The following is a 19,232-nucleotide window of genomic DNA, read 5'->3' on the forward strand; positions in this document are numbered from 1 at the left end:
ATCAAAGGGAGTTTTAATTTATTAAAAGAGAAAAGTTTTCCCAAATTCTTTTCTTTCATATCTTTGTTGATGCGCTGGTGGCTTTCCATTTCACGTAGGCATCCCCTAGGGTACTGTATATAAAAGAAACAGAGATACATAACAATATTCTCAAAGGCAGTTGTAATGCAGAGAATGACTGAATCATGGTAACAGAGATTATTTGGTTTTAGTTTGGGAGACAATTTTTAAAAAGCTAATACTTGTTGAATACAGATTGTTTACAGAACCTAAGAGCACAAGGCTGCAATTGCCTAATTTTACACTCCCCTTCAGTGCCTTGTGATAAGAAATGCTGAGTGCCCTCACTTCCTAAGTCAAGTGGCTGGGGACAACACGACTTCAGGGTGTTAACTATCCCACAGGAGCAGGCGCCTTAGTGATGAGGACAGAGAATGAACAAACTAATACAGAGACACAACCTGGGGGAGGCAGAAAAAAAAACCTATGCAAAATGTGTCAAGCAGGAAAATAATAAAAATAGGCATTATTGTAGCCAGCAGGAATAACTGCAAAGGTTTACAGGTGAAAATCTCTCAAGTGATGGAAATCTATCCTCCAATATCTGCAACAGAACCAGCCTGTAGATGGGTTACTATTCAGCCTGTAGATGGGTTCACTCTCCTATTTCACTAGAACCTGTGAACTTGTTTACTTGATAAATAGAACCTGTTAACACCAGTAAAAGGGCACATGTTAATTTAAAGTCATCTCTGTATTTTGAACATTCATTTTATGAATGTGCTCTGAGGATTTTAATTCCATTTAGAAGCTATGCTTGCATCTGGTGGTGGGGGGAGGAAGGAACAGGGCACTTGCCACTGGGCCTGACAATTCAAAAGACTCTGGGGCTCCAACTGCCATTACTGCTGCTCCTACGGCAAGAGCTGGAGTGCTGGAAGGCATGCTCTGGCCAGCGCTGAAGCTCTGGGTATGGGAAGTTAGCTCCCAACCCTGCCCTTTCTGCGCGAGGCCTCACCTCTTCTCGGAACACAGAGCCAGTCCGCCCCCCTCCAACTTACCCATAGCCCAGCAATTCTATCTGCCCCCTTGATTGGGCTGTACTTGTCAAATAGTTGAACCCACAGTTCTTGCATATCAGCAAATCCTTAGCTGGGGCTGAGTCAGTCAAGAAGCTAATCCCTAGTCTGAGGCTGGATTGTGGTTTTTGCCACAAATCCAGTACAGGAGGTGGCATATAGATATGCTGCCACAGGAGCAGACCAGGAACCAGACCGTGACATAAGAATGCTATGTCCCCTCTTGCTCAGGGAGAAGTTATCTGCACCAAGATTCACTCCCCCCAGAGCATGGGTTCCACATGTTCTGGCAGGGGAACGCTCACTCCACCTGCCCTGGAGGCTGTCTGACTCTTCTACTGATATACTGCTGGCCACTGCAGGACAGTAACAGCAAATTTAGTAACTTCATAATCCCTCCTATTCACCTATTAGTCAAGTCACAATCTAGCCCTTTATATTTTGTACAATTTCAAGTATGAAGCTAATCTTTCTTTCACTTTTGTAATCCTTTTTGCACAGAGCCACATATATTATGGAAGGTTTTAATCCTATCCTCAAATATGTATACTTTTATTTGCAGAAAAGATAGGAAACCCTTTAAAGTGTAGATTCTCCAAGAAAACTTGCTGTTTTGTGTTAATCCGATGGGTTAAAAAGATTGTGCTGTATCCAAAAACCAGCACTATAATCTCTGTAATCCTGACACACAGGATAATAATTTAATAATTTGATACATTCTTTTAAGTGCTAACTGTACTTTTAAACCAGGATTCAAGGGTAAACAATTAAAAGAGTCCAGAGAACTCAGAAACGTGCAGAATATCGTGGCAAGCACAAAGACCCTGTTCTAATTTCTTTCTGTATATACCAATGCTTTTATTCTTCAGGCTGTTTGTTCCTTGGTTGAGGTTTGTTCAATCTGAATGCATACAAAAGACTCCATGCACCAGGGTAAGATTTGAACAAAGCTTTATCTAACAGCAAATTTAAAATATGGGAGGGGAGAGTCACATTAAGCCAATAACAAAAAACAAAACAAAGGGAAAAAACCCAAAACAAAAAGCCAAACCCACAGGTCATACACTGACCTAGAAATAAAGAACAACTTAGCAGTTACCAGCACTACTGTCAATTTATAAGAATTCCCATGTTAATTTAATGTGTGATGGTGTGATTAGCTTTGCGAAGGCAAAACATCTGCCCATATTCTGTTACCTGTATATGATTTCCATGTAAAATTAGAATTCCTTTAAGGCCTTCATATACATTTGTACTGCATGTGCCTAAAGAAGTGAAACATTTAACAATGTTCAAATCTTAATCAAATCTGTTAACACACTTGTTGAATCTGCAGTCTAGTAAAATCATAAATGAAAATGTTGGAAAAGTATCATGATCTAACCAAAATAATCTTGTTAGATGTACTCAACATGTATCTAGACATGTTTTGTCTAAATTAAGATGTTTATGTCTTTTCTGTCAGAACTGTTAACACACAAAAATGTCATTCTTAAACAACATCACTTTTCACTAGCAATATGAGTGCTGACATGGTTTAGTGTAGTTTGGATTCATTTTACAGCTTATACACTCACCAAGTTTCATTTGTAATACACTGGTGACCCAAGATACCTACCATCTTCTGCAATTAAATTATTGTGTTCAGTAGTTACTGTGAAATACTGTATACTACTTGACACAGTGAAACCTGTACAAGAGACAACCCAAGAGAGGGCATTTTTGTTCTTAGAAGACTGCCTCAAAGTAGTCTCAAATATGAGTACAATTTTTGTAAGAACATCTATATTAAGAAAGTAGTTTATCATTCAAGTGATTTATGACCCTTGCATGGTTATTTAAGACATGGGTCATGGTAATAACTCAATAAATAACAAGCATGTCTATTGTAACTGAAACCAAAAACCACCTGGGAAATGAGGGTTGTTTTTCTTATGTACATAACATTAATGTACATTTTTTATTTAAACATTTATGAGTTTGAAGTTGCACCTCACAAACTGAGTAACAAACAGAACTGGAAAGAACACTTTAAATTGTACTGCTACTTATAATGTTTCTGATTAATCAAAGTTCTTGGATGCTTAAATCACCAAAGTTTATTGTGCCTTTTACTTACACACACACACATATGCAACACAGGAAAGGTGATTCCTGTGACCATGTTTCGAGAAATCCTTACATCAATAAAAATTGAAGGCCCAGTTCTGCAAAAACAACCTTCTGTTTGTACTAGAAGCTTCAACTTTTGTGATATGAAAGGCATGAAATATCGACTGAAAACCGTAACTGCAGATTTCTTAGAGAAGAGGTGATGAATTCTGTTATGAGTACATTATGCAATCACATAGTACCTGACTAAAACAAAAAGCAGTCAAGTAGCACTTTAAAGACCATAGCCTGTCCCTGTCCCACGAAAGCTCACCTAATAAACTATTTTGCTAGTCTTTAAAGTGCTACTTGACTGCTTTTTGTTTTGATAGTGTATAGACTAGCACAGCTTCCTCTCTGTTACTATAGTACCTGACTGTCTTTGTATCCCAAAGTTTGAACTGTTCAGAGGTAACAGAAAAGAGTTTCTTTCTTAATTCATATTCACTACATCAGCAGTAACTCACCAAAATAATTCAGCAATTGAACCTTCCTTTTCAGTGAATGGTGCACTGTGGGGTTCACATTAGTAAGACTTCGTTACTTGTAAAAATTAATTACGGTATGCTCGCTCACATACTGTACAATAGCAATTAAGATTAAATTAAAATTATTGTAATAATAAAAATGTATTTTGAGAATCCTTTTTTTAAAAAAATGTCATTACTTACTCAAAAATCCACAATATTCAGTAATGTTAATTGGATCTGCCATTCAGTGTGAATTAGTGAGATTCCAGTATAAGTTAGGGTACTGAGGCCCAAACCTCAGCTAAACACATACTCACATCTCCCTAACGTCAGTGGAAGTTGTGGCTATATACACAAAGGCAGAATTTCACCATTATGCTGCAGGTTTTTTTGTTTTTTTCTTTTTTACCATGACATTGTCATAAAGCCAACAGCGCCAGCCTTAAAGACATGCAAAGCAAATGGACTCACACTTTTGGGAGTTCTGTGTTCCACACAAGCCCTGACAACTTATGAGTTGGTCCTCTCTCCGTCTGCCGCCCAGAAAACAGAGAGGAAATAACTCTCGGCTAGATCCACTGTATTCTTCCTCCAGCAACAAGTCTAGAAGCTTACAGTCCCATCCCGTATTTCAAGTTCTTAAAACTCTGCAGTTTATAGGACCAGCAATAGGAACAAAAATATCTTTTTCCCCAAATTGCTCATTTGCTTTAGCAGTTTTACGGTGTCTTTTGTGATCTTTCAACATAATCTTCACAATATTGACATTTTAAAGAAATGCATATTAATTGGTTTAATGAAAAGGTATTTTTAGTAAACTCGTGCTCTGTGAGCTTCCTATATTGGAATACATGAATACAGGAAGTGCTTTCAACAGAAAGTTACATAGTTTTACAGTACAACCTGTCTAAACAGACTTGCAAGGGACCAGAACAGTGATCCAGTCTCTTTGGATCAGGCAGAAGCACAGGCAAACAAAGAAACACCCAATTTATGCCATAATGTGGAGCTCATTCCTGTCACAGATTGAAGGAACATTTATTTTAAGCCAAAGTTCATCTGATTATGGAGTCTTCATGTTTTTCATACTAATTTTACATCAGAAATGAAGAGTTAATGCAACTAAGTGCCTAAAAACAAAATCAGTCTGAAATATCAATATATCCCATATTCATTTTTCATAAGTAGTGGAGATATTTTTGTTGTTTGGTTTTCTTGTTTCACAGTATAATCATTTGCTTCTTGTCCAAAAGGCCACTGTCCCTACATCGAGGTATTGACAAGTCAAAAGCCAAAATATAAGATAACTAAATTAACAATAATTTAGGGATTTTTACATAATATATATTTAAATTGCTAAACAGAAAATAATCCCAAACCAAAACAGCATTGAAAGCATCAAGGGGATGAAGTAATTGCTATCTCATCTGTGTACAGAAAAATTTAATGACACAAATGAGGTGTGGGATAAATTAACTGAAGAAGTAAGTTCTGTTCCACCTCACACTGTGCATTCTTTAAGGTGGAATGTTGCATTTGTTACTGCCATAACAGATCTCCTGGTGGTGACTCAGGAACAGTCTTGTTAAATATGGAACTCCCTTTAACCACAACTGACCCAGGGTTCTACCTTTTAAGACTCTAATAAAGAATGCCATCTACAGATTTGTTGTCCTTTGGATTCCTTCATTTCAGTCCAGTGATTTAATTCCTCTTCTCCTGAGCTGTTGAGACCTAGAGAAATCCAGCCAATCATCTCTTTTCGTTTCATGCTGCGTTTATTATACACAGACAGTATGAGAGTCACATCTGAAAGCTGAAAAAGTGCCACTTGAAAAATGAAGGTTTCTTTGTACACAGGATTTGGCTGCCCTCGGCGGATGGATGTCTTACACTTGGACATCTCCTGACCCATGGAATTCAGCAGTGTTAACTTAACATATGTATCTATAAAATAAACAATATTTTGGAATGTTAGCTTTGTGTTAGACTAAGACTTTTTGCTAATGACACATGTAATAACATTCTAACTACATAACAATATATTGTATACCATGTTGAATGAACATAGCTCAGTTTAGACATACATAGTTATGACATGAAGAAGATAATAGGTAAGCAAAAGTATTTTTATTACATTAATGATGTAGCTGGAATTTTCACTATGTTAATAAGATTAGTTAAAGGCATTCCTCACAAATCTTCTGTTCACCACCCCAAACTCCCTCCATCTGTGCACAAAGCAGACTTGTATAGCATTAACACACAGCAAGCTCAACTAGCCACAACACTGGAAAGCACACCACTGAGTTTTCAGAAAATAACACACAAAGTGGAATGAAGACAACGAATGAAGAGGAAAAATGAATGTTGGTGAGCAGCAATGACATCAGACAGCTAAGGATGAAATGCTTTAAAAATCTCTGCATGGATGTGGTTTCTTACTTAAGGCTTTTTGGCTTTGTTTACACTTAAAGATCATAATGTAGCCACCTGTATTAAAGGGCGGATATTTACAAAACAGATTATATCTCTTTTAGAGTTCCTAGTTTTGATACATGATTACACTGAATGTGTTTTTGGAGAGGAAAATAAATAATCTTTGCACAATTTAACCTGTGTTTTGAAGAAGTGGTTTGCTTAGTGCTTCAGGAAATACTTTTAAAAAGCAGATGTAACACTTGAAATATTACTGTAAAATGCATTTAACACACCATGATTTTTAGTATTTGAGCGAAAACCTTTTCTGTTTAAAATTGTATTTTTTCGTTTGTCATGACACCTGGATACTGCATACAGTATGTGTAGTTCATAAAGTTATTACTGACTTTAATATAGAATTGTCTCAAAAATCTGGTTCTTGTTCCTATCATAGATGTGACAAGATTATTAGAAGACTAGATGGAACTTGTAAAAAAAGAAGCGCACTGCATGTGTTCACTTTTTAGATACTCTGCAATACCATCATCCATAGTCAGAGATAAGTGCCACTACTGCTTTTCAGAGTACCACAGCTAATAAATGTACATTTTGGAAACCAACATGGTGGACAGCCATGGACAGCTTTGCTGCTGGCAAGTTTTCTTTTGCATGAAAAAGACAACATCCAATTAGTCTCTACAGGGAACTCACCTCGGATTATATAAACCTGTCCACCTATCAAGTGTTTTAGACAACAGAACAGTCCATCTGACAACAGGGGGTGGAAAGCAGTAAAAGAAATAATGACCAGATGTCAATAGTTTGGTGAGAGAGGGTCAAAGGTTAAAGTTTAAGAGGAAACACTGTTTGCTGGAGTGGAAGAAAACAAACCCTTAGCAGTTCAGTTCAGATAGAGGATTGAACAAAAGGATTGTTGGGTAAAATTTAATGAAATGAGAATTTTGTACATTCAATGTGTAATCTTTACCAAAAAATTACACTGCTTAAATAATGGGAGGTAATAGGATTACTAGTTATTTGATTTAAAGCACATTGAACATAGAAAGAATCATGCAATTGGATCAGTTTATAAAAGACTAGGTTATCATATCTTCTTTACCAAACCTTATGCTTTTTCATGCAAACTCCAGCATATTAAATAATACTATACACAGAAATTATGCTCAGTACATTACAAATAATAGAATAGAAGACTATTGACCTGAAATGTTAATCCTATAAAAGTATTAACCTCTTCATCTGTCATTGTATTCTATGTCACTTTGCTACTGTTTGAAGCAGAGACGAAGTTGAGTCACAAAGTGAAACCGATCTAAACTTCCACAAAGTTGACGGAAGTTCAGACCTGGGATTCAAATGTTGTCCGTCTCTTTAAAATTTAAACAACTCATCTATTAAAACTAATGCACATAAATATCTTATGAAAGTTTACACATCACTTTATCATTATTAAAATGGAATTTTAAAAATCCATAAAAGTTCATCAGGATCAGTAATCTCAACTTCCTCACACTTTCCATACAGATAATTATACTATAGCTACCAGGCCAAATCCCAAACTCTTATTAGGAGTATAAGTCAGTCTGTAGCTTAGTGAGTTCACTACAACTCTTGAAACAGTAACAGATGTGAGAACTCTGCCAAATTTGGTTTGAAAGAACTTCACCAAATTAATGTGGGTTCACAATCCCTCATGTCTGACCAAATCCTCACTAGTCACAACTGAATCTCACTGTGATCCCTGGGTGAAACTTAGATTCATGGAATCATAAGTGTTTGGGCACTCATATCAGAACTAAAAATTAGACTGCATCTTAGCTTTATGGAAACAATAGAATTCTGATCTCACGTATGCACATATACAATTAGGCCCCCATGACCATATTAAAACTAGTTCCCAATAACTGGGAAATAAATGGAAGTAAAATAGTAGGGCACTGCCACACTTGCCAGTACTGGCTCATTTAAAAAAAAAAAAAAACTAAACAGGATTTAATTTGCATAAAATCAGTTCGCTAATGTCTTACAGAGAATCTTCAACAGTTTCCTATTTCCAGCAATTTCAGGGGAAGCTGATTATTCTTTCTTTCCTAAAGGAATCCAGAGTCATCTCTCCCCTGTCTGGGTTCTCAAATCTCCACCTCCATCCCCATACTCAAATTTCCATTGTCCCTCTCCACACTCATTTCTCTCGCCAATGAGGTCCCTCATCTCTCCATACATCTGGTTTTTCTCCTTCCTCTCATGTTTGCATCCTTCACATTTCTCTCTCTCTTTGATCAGCCTCTCTAATTTCCAGTCACTATGGCTGTATCTACACTTCCATTCCTCCTTTGAAAGAGGAAAGCAAATAAGGGAAATCAAAAATGCAAATTAGAACAAAACAAACAAAACAGGAAGATGGGTTGTTTCAAAGATGGGGTTTATTTTCAAAAGAGCCACATCTACACTGCTTTTTCTCTTTCCAAAGAATCCCTTCCAAAAAGAGATTATGCAAATGAAGCATGAGATATGTAAATCAGTGCCTCATTTGCATTTTTATTTCCCTGATTTGCATTCCTCTTTTAAAAGAGGAATGCAAGTGTAGACACAGTCTATTTGTTTTTTTTTCTCCAAAAAAAAATAGTCTGTGGAGCTGCTCTTTGGCATCAGAGATTGCTCTACACTCTTCTCCAGCCATGCCCACCAAACCATCCCTTCACAAAAAGGGAGGGAGATGGAGGAAAAGGCTGAGACAAAGGTAATGAATGGGATAAGTAAAGAGGCAGGAAATGGAGAGGAAAGAGTCTCAAGTCTTGGTGCCCACTCTTGACTCAGCTGATAAAGAAGAGAACAGTTCCAGAGAGGGGCAGAATATGAAGACAGTTGTGTTTTGTTTTTAATGTTGGCAGGCTGCCAGATAAACTGCTGAAACAGTAAGAAAATTGCAGATTGGAGAATAATGTGGCCAAATCCAGAGCCTCCAGACATATCTGATTACAACCTGCTTCAGTTAGACAGACACCTGTGGAATTTTGCCTAGCTGGAGCAGAAAACTAGAATAGAATTTCATAGGAACCAAACAAAAATGTGTTTTTATTAGCTGGGCTTATTCTGTACATATACAAAAGAACCACCAATCAGAGTTGGACACAGAGTTGCATGAGGCTGACATCACCAGTTGCTCCCACTTGTTTCTCTGCACCTCACCCCACTCTTTTGACAAAGTCTATCAGCTGACAAGAACAAAGGACAAATGCCTACTTTTGTCAAAAAACAGATGGGGCAGCTTGGACAAGGCTTAAAAAAAAAAAAGAGAGACTGTCCCAGCCAAAGTGAGTGGGAATTTGTCCTTTGTTCTTGTCAGATGATCAACTTTATCAAAAATGTGGGGTGAGGTGCAGAGAAACATGTGGGAGAAACTGGTGATGTCAGCCTCGTGCAACTCTACCTCCAACCCTGATTGGTGGTTCTTTTGCACATGTGCAGAATAAGGCTTTAAAAAAAAGAGACTGTCCCAGCCAAAATGAGACATATGGTCACCCTGCCACATTACAAAGGCTAGAATTTGTCTTAGATTGTCTTCTCTGAGCTTTCCAGAGTGAAATGTAACTTTCCCAAGTATACCCCACACATACATAAGCTCAAACACAATTAAAGACCATAGCATCAGTCCCCTAGTAACATCAATAGCTTCACCATATTTATACTTATATATATTTTATATTTATACTAGTATTAATTGGCACATACTTTTTCTTTTAAAACTGTAACTTTTTATTCCTACCCAGTGATGTGAGGAATTAATAGGTTAGCGATTAATTATTATAATAAAGGTAATTTATTAGTCAGTCATCATGAAAAATTAAAAGTCTTGTCAACTTATAACTAATATTTTGAATTTTAGATTTTTGCTGTTTCCCTACTGAGTAGAAATATAAAACATGAAACAGATTAGTTGATGATTGCTGTACTTCATTTTGACTGGGTAAAACTAAATGATAGGATTGAAGTTCCCACAACTGAGAGCCCCACAAGTGCAGAAGTATTATGATGATTAAAAAAAAAGAAAAAGGATTATCACTCACTGGGTGGTCTGTTTGCTGCCAAGTTTTTGAAGTGGCTGCCTTTTATCACTTCTGCTGATAGCCTTCCAGTTGTGGCATTATAAAGTAGGCCAACGAGGATTTCTGGAGCTGAGCCATGTACCAGGGACTGACAAGAGGAGGTACTTTCACTGCAGGACATTTCTGACATGCTCATTTGAGAGTCACAGCCCTGTAAGCAGAAAAGAAATATTTCAATGTACTTTACGGAGTGAAGCTACTACAGATCATATTTTTAGTTTGGCATTTAGGGAATTAGGCAAGTAACTTCAACAATGCGAGGAGTTGCACGGCTAAAACCCTTATGTACCAGATGAGAAATGTAGTCCTTTTGTGTACTTGAATTTAGATCTACATGTTAGGTAATAAAGAATAAAGTGATCTGGAGACAAAATTATTATTATTATTATCTTTCCATTACTAATTAGTCATGAAGAATAAAAGGACCAAGACCAAAACAACCCCAGCATTTAGGGTTCTTTCTTACTTAAACTAGTCAGATGAGGCATATAATGTAGTTTGCCTGCATCTTGGGGACCACTAAGCTTAGGATAGTTGTGTTTTTTCCATAGATGGTAATCACCATTTGAACTTGGAATGCAATGAAATACAGGGAATTTTTATTTCTCCTTTGTAAAGATCATTCATTCATGAGCATATAGTTAAAGACACAAGGCAAAACAATATTAGAACAGAAACACACACTGCCACGAGCCATTTTAGTAGGACAGATTAATTGAGCCAGGCACATGGAGTGTAACAGGATTCTGTGCCAAGAGACAGGGAAGGGAAGTCATGTTAAGGGTGGGCAGACAGTGGTCTAGTGTTCTCCATCTTGGTTCCTGCTGAAAGGAAGCTTTAATTTCCACCACGGGAGACTAAGATGATGCACATTTCCCTGATCCTGGCCCCTTTCAATACTCCTCCTCTCCCCTGCTGGTAAAGGATAGGTTATAGCTACTACACACTACAAGTTACTGCCCTGTGGACTTCCTACTCTGGGGCTATGTGTATATAGTAACTCTAGTGCAAACAAGATTAGGCACTATATTTGGCTCAACTGCTATTTGCTTTGAAGCTACGAAAAGAATTTTAAGTGCCCAATTTATTCTTTTAAATTCCTCCCTCAAGAATCCTACAGGTCTGTCTACACCGTACCTGGAAGTGAGCCTTCCAACCTGGTTAAACTGACTTGCATTAACAGGACTCAAGCTAGCATATTTAAAAATAGCAGTATGGACACTGCCACTAAGGTGGAGATTTGGGCTAGCCATCTAAGATCATGCTCACTGCCACATGCCTTTGGGCTTGAGCACAGGTAGCTAGCCCAGGTCTCCATCAGAGCCATAATGTCTACACTGCTATTTTCAGGGCATTAGCTTGAGCCCCACCAGCACAAGTCAGTCTACCCAGGCTCAGCGGCTTGCTCCCAGTGCCAGTGCAAATACACCCTAAGTTGTGATTATCTTTTTTTTTTCCTCAAAGAAAATCAAGCTGGGAGGAGGCTCCTTTCATTATTTGAAGTAGTTTCGGTAGAATGGGGGGAGGTGGGAGAGGGGGATTTTCAACAACAGAAACAATACTTCCAAGTAAACGTAAGTATGATATAAGCTTTCAGAAGCTTCTTCTAAAAACTCCAGACCTTGTATGGGTATGTAAAATGGTATCACCAAATTCACTGCTGATGGAGGAAGTCCTAACCCAAATCCTCAGAACCTAGTGCCCTGAACCATCCATATTTGCATTTTCAGCTTTTGGTAATTCCTCCAACGCTCATTGTTTTTGACTGAAAATGATCTATGAAGTATTTCCTAATTGCATTTACACTCTGTTTCTTTGGTGTACAGCAAATAAAACCCCCACATTCTTCAATCTAAGCTATGAAGTACAGAGCAGAAAGCTGAAAAGAACACAACTCAGTTCCAGCAAGCGCTGTGTACACTGTACATTCCTAAGGCACTAGCTGTCAAGAAACAGCTTAAGTCAAGGTTTGGCCAGTCTGTTTTCATAATGTGTTTTCACAACTGCAGATTTGGCAAACAAGAACATGCTTTCACAGGTGTTCAAACTATATATCTTCTCCCTCCTAAGCTTATTTATTTTGTCTACTTAAACTGGAATCGTATCTTGCGATTCTACAACTGATATACCTAGTATTGGTCAGTATAGTAAGCAGTGATATGAGCCTACCAGCAGTTGAAATGTTGTCAAGTTTTTGAAGGCATCAAGGCAATGGAGAGTTTTAATGAGGGGCCAGAGGGAGGATAAGAAGTTAGTTGTACGGATGTTTACCGGAGTTTCTTTCAACAGGAGGGAGGCTAGAAGTAAAAAAGATGGGATTGGAAAATGATTTTTGCAGCACCTTTCTTAAAGGATATCAGTGGCACAAAGTTGCATTTGTCAGAGCAAGAAACAAGGATGTTGCAGTAATTGTGATGGCAGACGAGTTCAGCTGTGTGGATGGATAGATAAAGTCATATCTTTGAACCATGACTCAGAAAAAAAATCTGCAAGATTTACACATTGCCTGGATATAGGTACTGAGAGAGGTTGAAGATTAGTGACAGGCAGGCATGAGGGTAGTGTTGAGAAAGAGTGGGGTAAAAATAGAGAACTCAGTTTTAGCTATGTTGAGCTAGAGGACACAGTTAGCAAACCATGAGGAGATGTCAGAGAGACAGGTCATGATATTAGTCTGGACATAAGAAAACAAGGCTTGGAGTAAAGAGGTAGATCTGTGAGTCATCAGAATAAAGCTGGTAGGTGAATTTGTGTCTGCAGATGAGATTACGAGATATAAAGTACACAGAGAAGAGAAGGGAATGAAGGACAGAGACCTATGGATCACCCACAGGAAATGAAGGGCAATGAAGAAGGAATGGTGATCACTCGCTGCCAAGTATGATTGTCTTCCAAGAGAGTTGTGGATCCTCAGGCCTATAGTTGAACCACAAGTGCTATTGCAGTGAGGACAGACATTTCCACGCACAATAGGAGGCTGTTGGCCATGACTGGAACCCAGTCTCTCCTTCTTCCTGTGCCTCTTGTCCTCCTCACTTCGTTGGTGGGCAAATTCATAATGCAGGGGACTATCATGTAGGACTTCTCTCCATTTTGAGCAATCCTGGACAAGTCAATATTGCATTTCTTTAAATTATCCTTCAACAATTCTTTATAACATTTTGTTGTGGTCTTATTTTACAGTACTCTGCTTTCAGCTGAGAGAAGGGGAACTGTTTTGGGAGGCGATGGTCTGGCATCTGGACTATATGACCAGTCTAGCACAGTTGCAATGAATGCTCATCACCTCAACAGTGGTGGTCTTTGTCTCTTCCAGAATATTACTGATAGAGTATCTGTCTTCCCATTTTACCTTCAAGATCTTGTGGAGGCAGTGCTGGTGATGCCTCTCAAGGACTTTCAAGTGATCCCTGTCGGTTGTCCAGGTTTCAGAGCCATATAACAATGTTGGAAGAAAAACATCTTGATAAAGAAGAAGATTGGTCTCTGTTCAAATGTCGTGATCTTCAAAAATCCTGTGCTGTAAACAAACCAAGGCTGCACTGGCACAGAAGAGGTCGGCTGGAACACTTTGGTCTTCTTGATGTTGAGCATGAGACCAAGACATGCGTAAACATCAGCAAACATGTTCAGGATAGTTTGAAGATCTTTCTCAGAGTGGGGAAAAACTGCATTGTCATCAGCATACTGTAGTTCCAAGATAGATGTGGTGGAAATATTACTTTTAGCTTTCAGCCTGCTAAGCCTGAACAACTTTCCATCCATTCTATAAATAAATATGCCAGCTGGGAGCTTCCTACCAACTGGGTAAAGAGCGAACTAAAAACCACAAAAATGGTTGAGGTCATGATGCAGCTCTGTTTGACTTTCATTAAAAATTCTCTCTTTTAACTGGCTGTCCACTGGTTTTCCATGTACTTTTCTACTTATGGGCACTCATGAAAGTTAATCCCAAATAACTGAAGTGTGAGTTTAAACTGGATGAATTAAGCCACACTAAACCCCTGTTTGGACACACATTCAGAATTAAAATGATCTTAGTATGATTTAATTCAATTCTCTTTTGACAAATAACACTAAATCACAGTAGGGTAAATTTATTTCTGAATGGGAGTGTCTGCAAAGGGGTTTAATCTACTATAGTTTTCCTGAGTATCCCTGGTAAGACAAGCCCTAATATTTCAGAAACCACAGGAAGGCAAACTCCCAACACATTAGCTACGTCTACACGTGAAGCCTACTTTGAAGTAGCCTATTTCGATGTGGAGACATCGAAATAGGCTATTTTCATTAATAACGTCTACACGTCCTCCAGGGCTGGCAACATCGATGTTCAACATCGACGTTCTGCAGCACCACATCGAAACAGGCGCAGCGAGGGAATGTCTGCACGCCAAAGTAGCACACATTGAAATAGGGGTGCCAGGCACAGCTGCAGACAGGGTCACAGGGCGGACTAGCGCTTCTGGGGCAACAGCTAGCCGCTCCCTTAAAGGGCCCCTCCCAGACACACTCAGCCTGCACAGCATGTGGTCTGAAGAGCCATAGGCACGCAGACCTCGGGCAACGCAGTCATGGACCCCCAGCAGCAGCAGCAGCAGCAGCAGCCGCCAGAGGTCCACCCAGCGCTCCCTGCAGGAGCAGGGCTCGCCCTGATCCATGCCATGCGGGAGGCAGCTGAGCACCTCCTTGCCACACCGGAGGAAGAGTGGCCCCCAGGGCAGCAGGGCTCAACCCCCAACCCTGCAGCACCCCGACCCCTCCCCACCTCACACACCGCCGCCTGTGGAGCTACCCCACCAGCACCGACTGGTGGGAGCGGCTGGTGCTTGAGGAGTGGGACGACGACCGCTGGCTCAGGAACTTCAGGATGAGCTGGCAGACATTTATGGAGCTGTGCCAGTGGCTCACCCCCGCACTCAGGCACCAGGACACTGCCATGCGGCGTGCCCTCCCAGTGGAGAAACGGGTCGGCATCGCTGTCTGGAAGCTGGCCACTCCAGACAGCTACCGATCTGTGGGCCAGCAGTTTGGCATCAGCAAGGCCACCGTCGGGGCTGTCCTTATGGAGGTAAGAGGACCCACGGGGGAGGGGAGGGCGGGGGAGGGGAGGGCAGGGCCATGCACACCCTGCTCACCCCTCATTGGTGCTCTCCCATGTGCTTTCCCTGCAGGTCATGCGTGCCATCAACGCCATGCTCCTCCACAGGCTCGTGAGGCTGGGGGACCCAGATGCCACCATCGCGGGCTTTGCCACGCTGGGCTTCCCCAATTGCTTTGGGGCTCTGGATGGGACTCACATCCCCATCCGCGCCCCGCAACACAGTGGAGGACGGTACCTTAACCGCAAGGGCTACCACTCAGTGGTCCTCCAGGCCTTGGTGGACAGCCGGGGCCGTTTCCAGGACGTGTATGTGGGCTGGCCTGGCAGCACTCACGACGCCCGGGTTTTCCAGAGCTCGGGCCTGTGCTGCCGGCTGGAGGCGGGGACCTACATCCCCCAGCGGGAGATCCCTGTGGGGGACACCACCATGCCTCTCTGCGTCATCGCCGATGCGGCATACCCCCTCCAGCCCTGGCTCACGCACCCGTACACGGGCCATCTCTCTGCCAGCCAGGAGCGCTTCAACCAGCACCTGAACCACGCGCGCCAGGTGGTGGAGCGCTCATTTGGCCGCCTCAAAGGGCGCTGGAGATGTCTCCTGACCCGCCTGGATGCAGGCCCCAACAACATCCCAAAGATTGTGGGTGCCTGCTGCGCCCTGCACAATTTGGTGGAGAGCAAGGGGGAGGCTTTTTTCAGGGCTGGGCTGTGGAAGCCGGCAGGGGCGATGTGCAGCCACCCGCTGCCCCCCAGTCACCAGGTGGACCCCGAAGGGACCCGGGTCCAGGAGGCCCTGCGGGCCCACTTCGAGGAGGCCGCGGGGTGAACTCTGCCAGGCCCCCCACTGCGCCCCCCCTTCCTCCACAACACTCCCTGCCCCTACACCCACACCACGGAGCACCCAACAGCACCCCCCTCACACACTTCTCCTGGACAAATAAAAGCACGCACTTGTTGGTAAAATGAAACTGGTTTTCTTTTTTTAACTGCTTTTTGAACTAATAACGACAAAACTATGTACAAGACCTACTAACTAAACCATAACATAAGTGAATAATAAAAAAGTTTCCATATATTTACATGTAACAAAAAACAAAACCAGGGATTGTAAGGACGGGGAGAACTATTTACATGGGGAGGGGGGCTGGGCAAACGGGGGGCACAAATACATAAGTCCAACTATATACAAGGGGGCGGGCCATGTCCTGGGCCCCACGCCCCTATAGTCCAGCACTGGGGGTGGGCGGCCGGGAGCCCCGCCTGGGCCGCAGCCCTGTCCGGGGCTCGCTGGGGGCCAGGCGGACTGGAAGATACATCTGGCAAGTCTCAGCTGGCCCCAGGTGTCCCTCGGCGGTCCAGCCCTCGGTGGTGGGTGGCGGGGCGACGGCGGCCGGTGCGGCGACGAGCGGAGCAGCAGGTGGCGCGGCGGGTGGAGCACTCAGGGTGGGCACAGCGGCAGCCGGCGCGGCATGGGGGGCCAGGTAGTCCACTAGCCGATTGAATGTCTCCATGTAGGCCCCCCATGCCTCTTGGCGCCAGGCCAGCGCCCGCTCCTAGAGGTGGAGGTGGCGTTGCTCCACCCGCAGACGCTGCTCCGCGACCTCCAGCTGCCGGCGATGGAGGGCCAGCAGCTGGGGGTCCGTCGCCGCCGTGTGGTGTTGCGGGGTCCGCCGTCTTGCCCGCCGTGGGACCGGTCGGTCCTCCGCCGAGGGGCTGGCCTAGAGCGATGGCCCCGGAGGGGATTCTGGGACCACTGAAGCCTCGCCGGCGCTCTCCGGTCCTTCCAATGGTGCAGCTGCGGAACACAGGAGCGGGGGAAGAAGAGTGGAGACAGGCGTTAGTGTGGGCCCTGAGCCGTGGCCCTTGTCCCCCCACCCCTGTGCTGCAGGTTCCCCATCCCCATCCCCGGGAGATGCTGCTGTGATGGGGTTCACGGGTCCCCCTGCACTGCACCCCATCCCCTGGCGGGAGTGACTCTCACTTCACTCAGCAGGGTCTGACAGGAGAGGTTTCTTAGGCCACAGATGCCCAGTTTCTTCCAGGAGTGACAGTACAGCAGTCAGAGACAGTCCTTCTAACCCGTCCTGGGGAGAAGACCCCAAGGGGTGCCCCTCTGGGGTGTAGCTTTCCCCCTCCTCAGGCTGGCTGCCTTCCAGCTCTCCCTTCCCCTAGCCTCTACCTGCGGCCCACCCCCCGATTCAAAGCCAGCTCGGCTCCTCCCCGCTCTTTGTTCAGGGCAGGGGTGTCACCTGCCAGTTTTAGCCCCAGGATCATCCTTTGCCCCTGGGAACTATTCAGCTTGCTGCTCATATCTAGCCTGAGTCTCGCATTTGCACTCCCCCCACTCCATCACATGCTGCTGCTGCTGCGGAGTGTCCCACCCCCTCCTCCCGGGGGACCCTAGAGGTTCCGCTCCCCCCTGCCCTGGGGATGGGGCATGGCACTGTTGTGCTGGGGAGGGGGGAAGGGGCTGATGCCCTCCTGTGAGGGACATGGCACTGCTGTCCTTGGGGCCATGGCCATCTGGGCATGTGGAGGGCCCTGGCCACACATCTATTACCCCCACCCCTCAACCCCGGGGGTGTAGACTGGGGGGGTACATACCTGTAGGTCCACTCCCACGGTCCAGGGACACCCAGGGGGCAGACGCCTGGCTGCTGCTCTGGGAGGGGAGGACGATGTGCAGCCCCGTCTCAGCGGAGGAGGAGTCCCCCTCCTCCTCATCCTCCTCCTCCTGCTGCGATGCCCTGGGGGTGGGCTCCAGGGGGACCCCCGGGGTGCAGGGCTTACCTCCAGGGCGGACTCCGGCTCCGGCTCCGGGGCCTGCTGGGGCTCCTCAGCCAAGGTGTCAAGAGTGGCCAGAGGGGAGGAGGTGTGCCGGGGGCCCAGGGTGTCCCTGAGCTCCCTGTAAAAGGGGCAAGTGATGGGGGCGGCCCCAGATCGGCCGGCCGCATCCCGGGCCCGGGCGTAACCCTGCCGCAGCTCTTTCACTTTACTCCGGACATGGTCCGGAGTGCGGGCAGGGTGACCCCGGGTGGCCAGGCCCTCGGCCAGCCGAGCGAACGCATCCGCGTTCCGCCTCTTGCTCCCCATTACCTGGAGCACCTCCTCCTCGCTCCAGAGCCCCAGCAGGTCTCGAAGCTCGGCCTCCGTCCAGGAGGGGCGCCGCTGCCGCTTGCTGCCCTGGCTCCCCTTGTGGGGGGTCCCCTGGGGGCGCTGCCGTGCAGCCATGAGGTCGGTTGGGGGTTCTTGGGGCTGCTCAAGAGCGTGCAGGCTGGCTGCGTGTCTGGGCTGCCGCCTGCACTCTCTCTCAGCTTCCCGCACAGAAAGGGAGGGGGAGGGCACCTTTAAGGGGCCGCTCCACGCGGCCACCATTGAGCTGAGGGGGTGGAGAGAGCGTCTCGCAACCCCCCCAGCTGATGGCCGCCATGGAGGACCCTGCAATTTCGATGTTGCGGGACGCGCAACGACTACATGGTCCCTACTTCAACGTTGAACGTCGAAGTAGGGCGCTATTCCCATCCCCTCACGGGGTTAGCGGCTTCGACGTCTCGCCACCTAATGTTGATGTTAACATCGAAATAGCGCCCAACACATGTAGCTGTGACGGGCACTATTTTGAAGTTAGTGCCGCTACTTCGAAGTAGCGTGCACGTGTAGACACGGCTATTGTGTGGGAATCCTGACCCATTTTGCCATTGATTTCAACAGGACCAGGGTTCCACCCTATGTATGAACAAAAGTTTAGCCACAAAATTTCCAAAGCCTATGTTGTGCTGACTTTCACTTCGTTGTCAAGCTGCTACTTCCCAAAACTTAGTAGACCAGGTCATGTGATAACCAGCCCTACACAGGCTGCCAAGGCCCACCAATGAGGGTG

At 44.3% G+C, this 19,232-nt stretch overlaps 1 protein-coding gene across 1 annotated transcript in view; it reads right to left on the reverse strand.

The window, feature by feature from the left end:
• Window positions 1-1,770: 1,770 nt before the first annotated feature.
• Window positions 1,771-19,232, reverse strand: part of SYT14 (synaptotagmin 14) — a 108,331-nt gene continuing 90,869 nt past the window's right edge. The window contains 2 exon segments of the mRNA XM_074989576.1: window positions 1,771-5,647; window positions 10,210-10,399. Coding sequence (XP_074845677.1) covers window positions 5,334-5,647; window positions 10,210-10,399 — 504 coding nt within the window. The 3' untranslated portion in view covers window positions 1,771-5,333.

The sequence above is a fragment of the Carettochelys insculpta genome, chromosome 3 (genome assembly GCF_033958435.1).
Source record: "Carettochelys insculpta isolate YL-2023 chromosome 3, ASM3395843v1, whole genome shotgun sequence".
Classification (NCBI taxonomy): Eukaryota; Metazoa; Chordata; order Testudines; family Carettochelyidae; genus Carettochelys; species Carettochelys insculpta.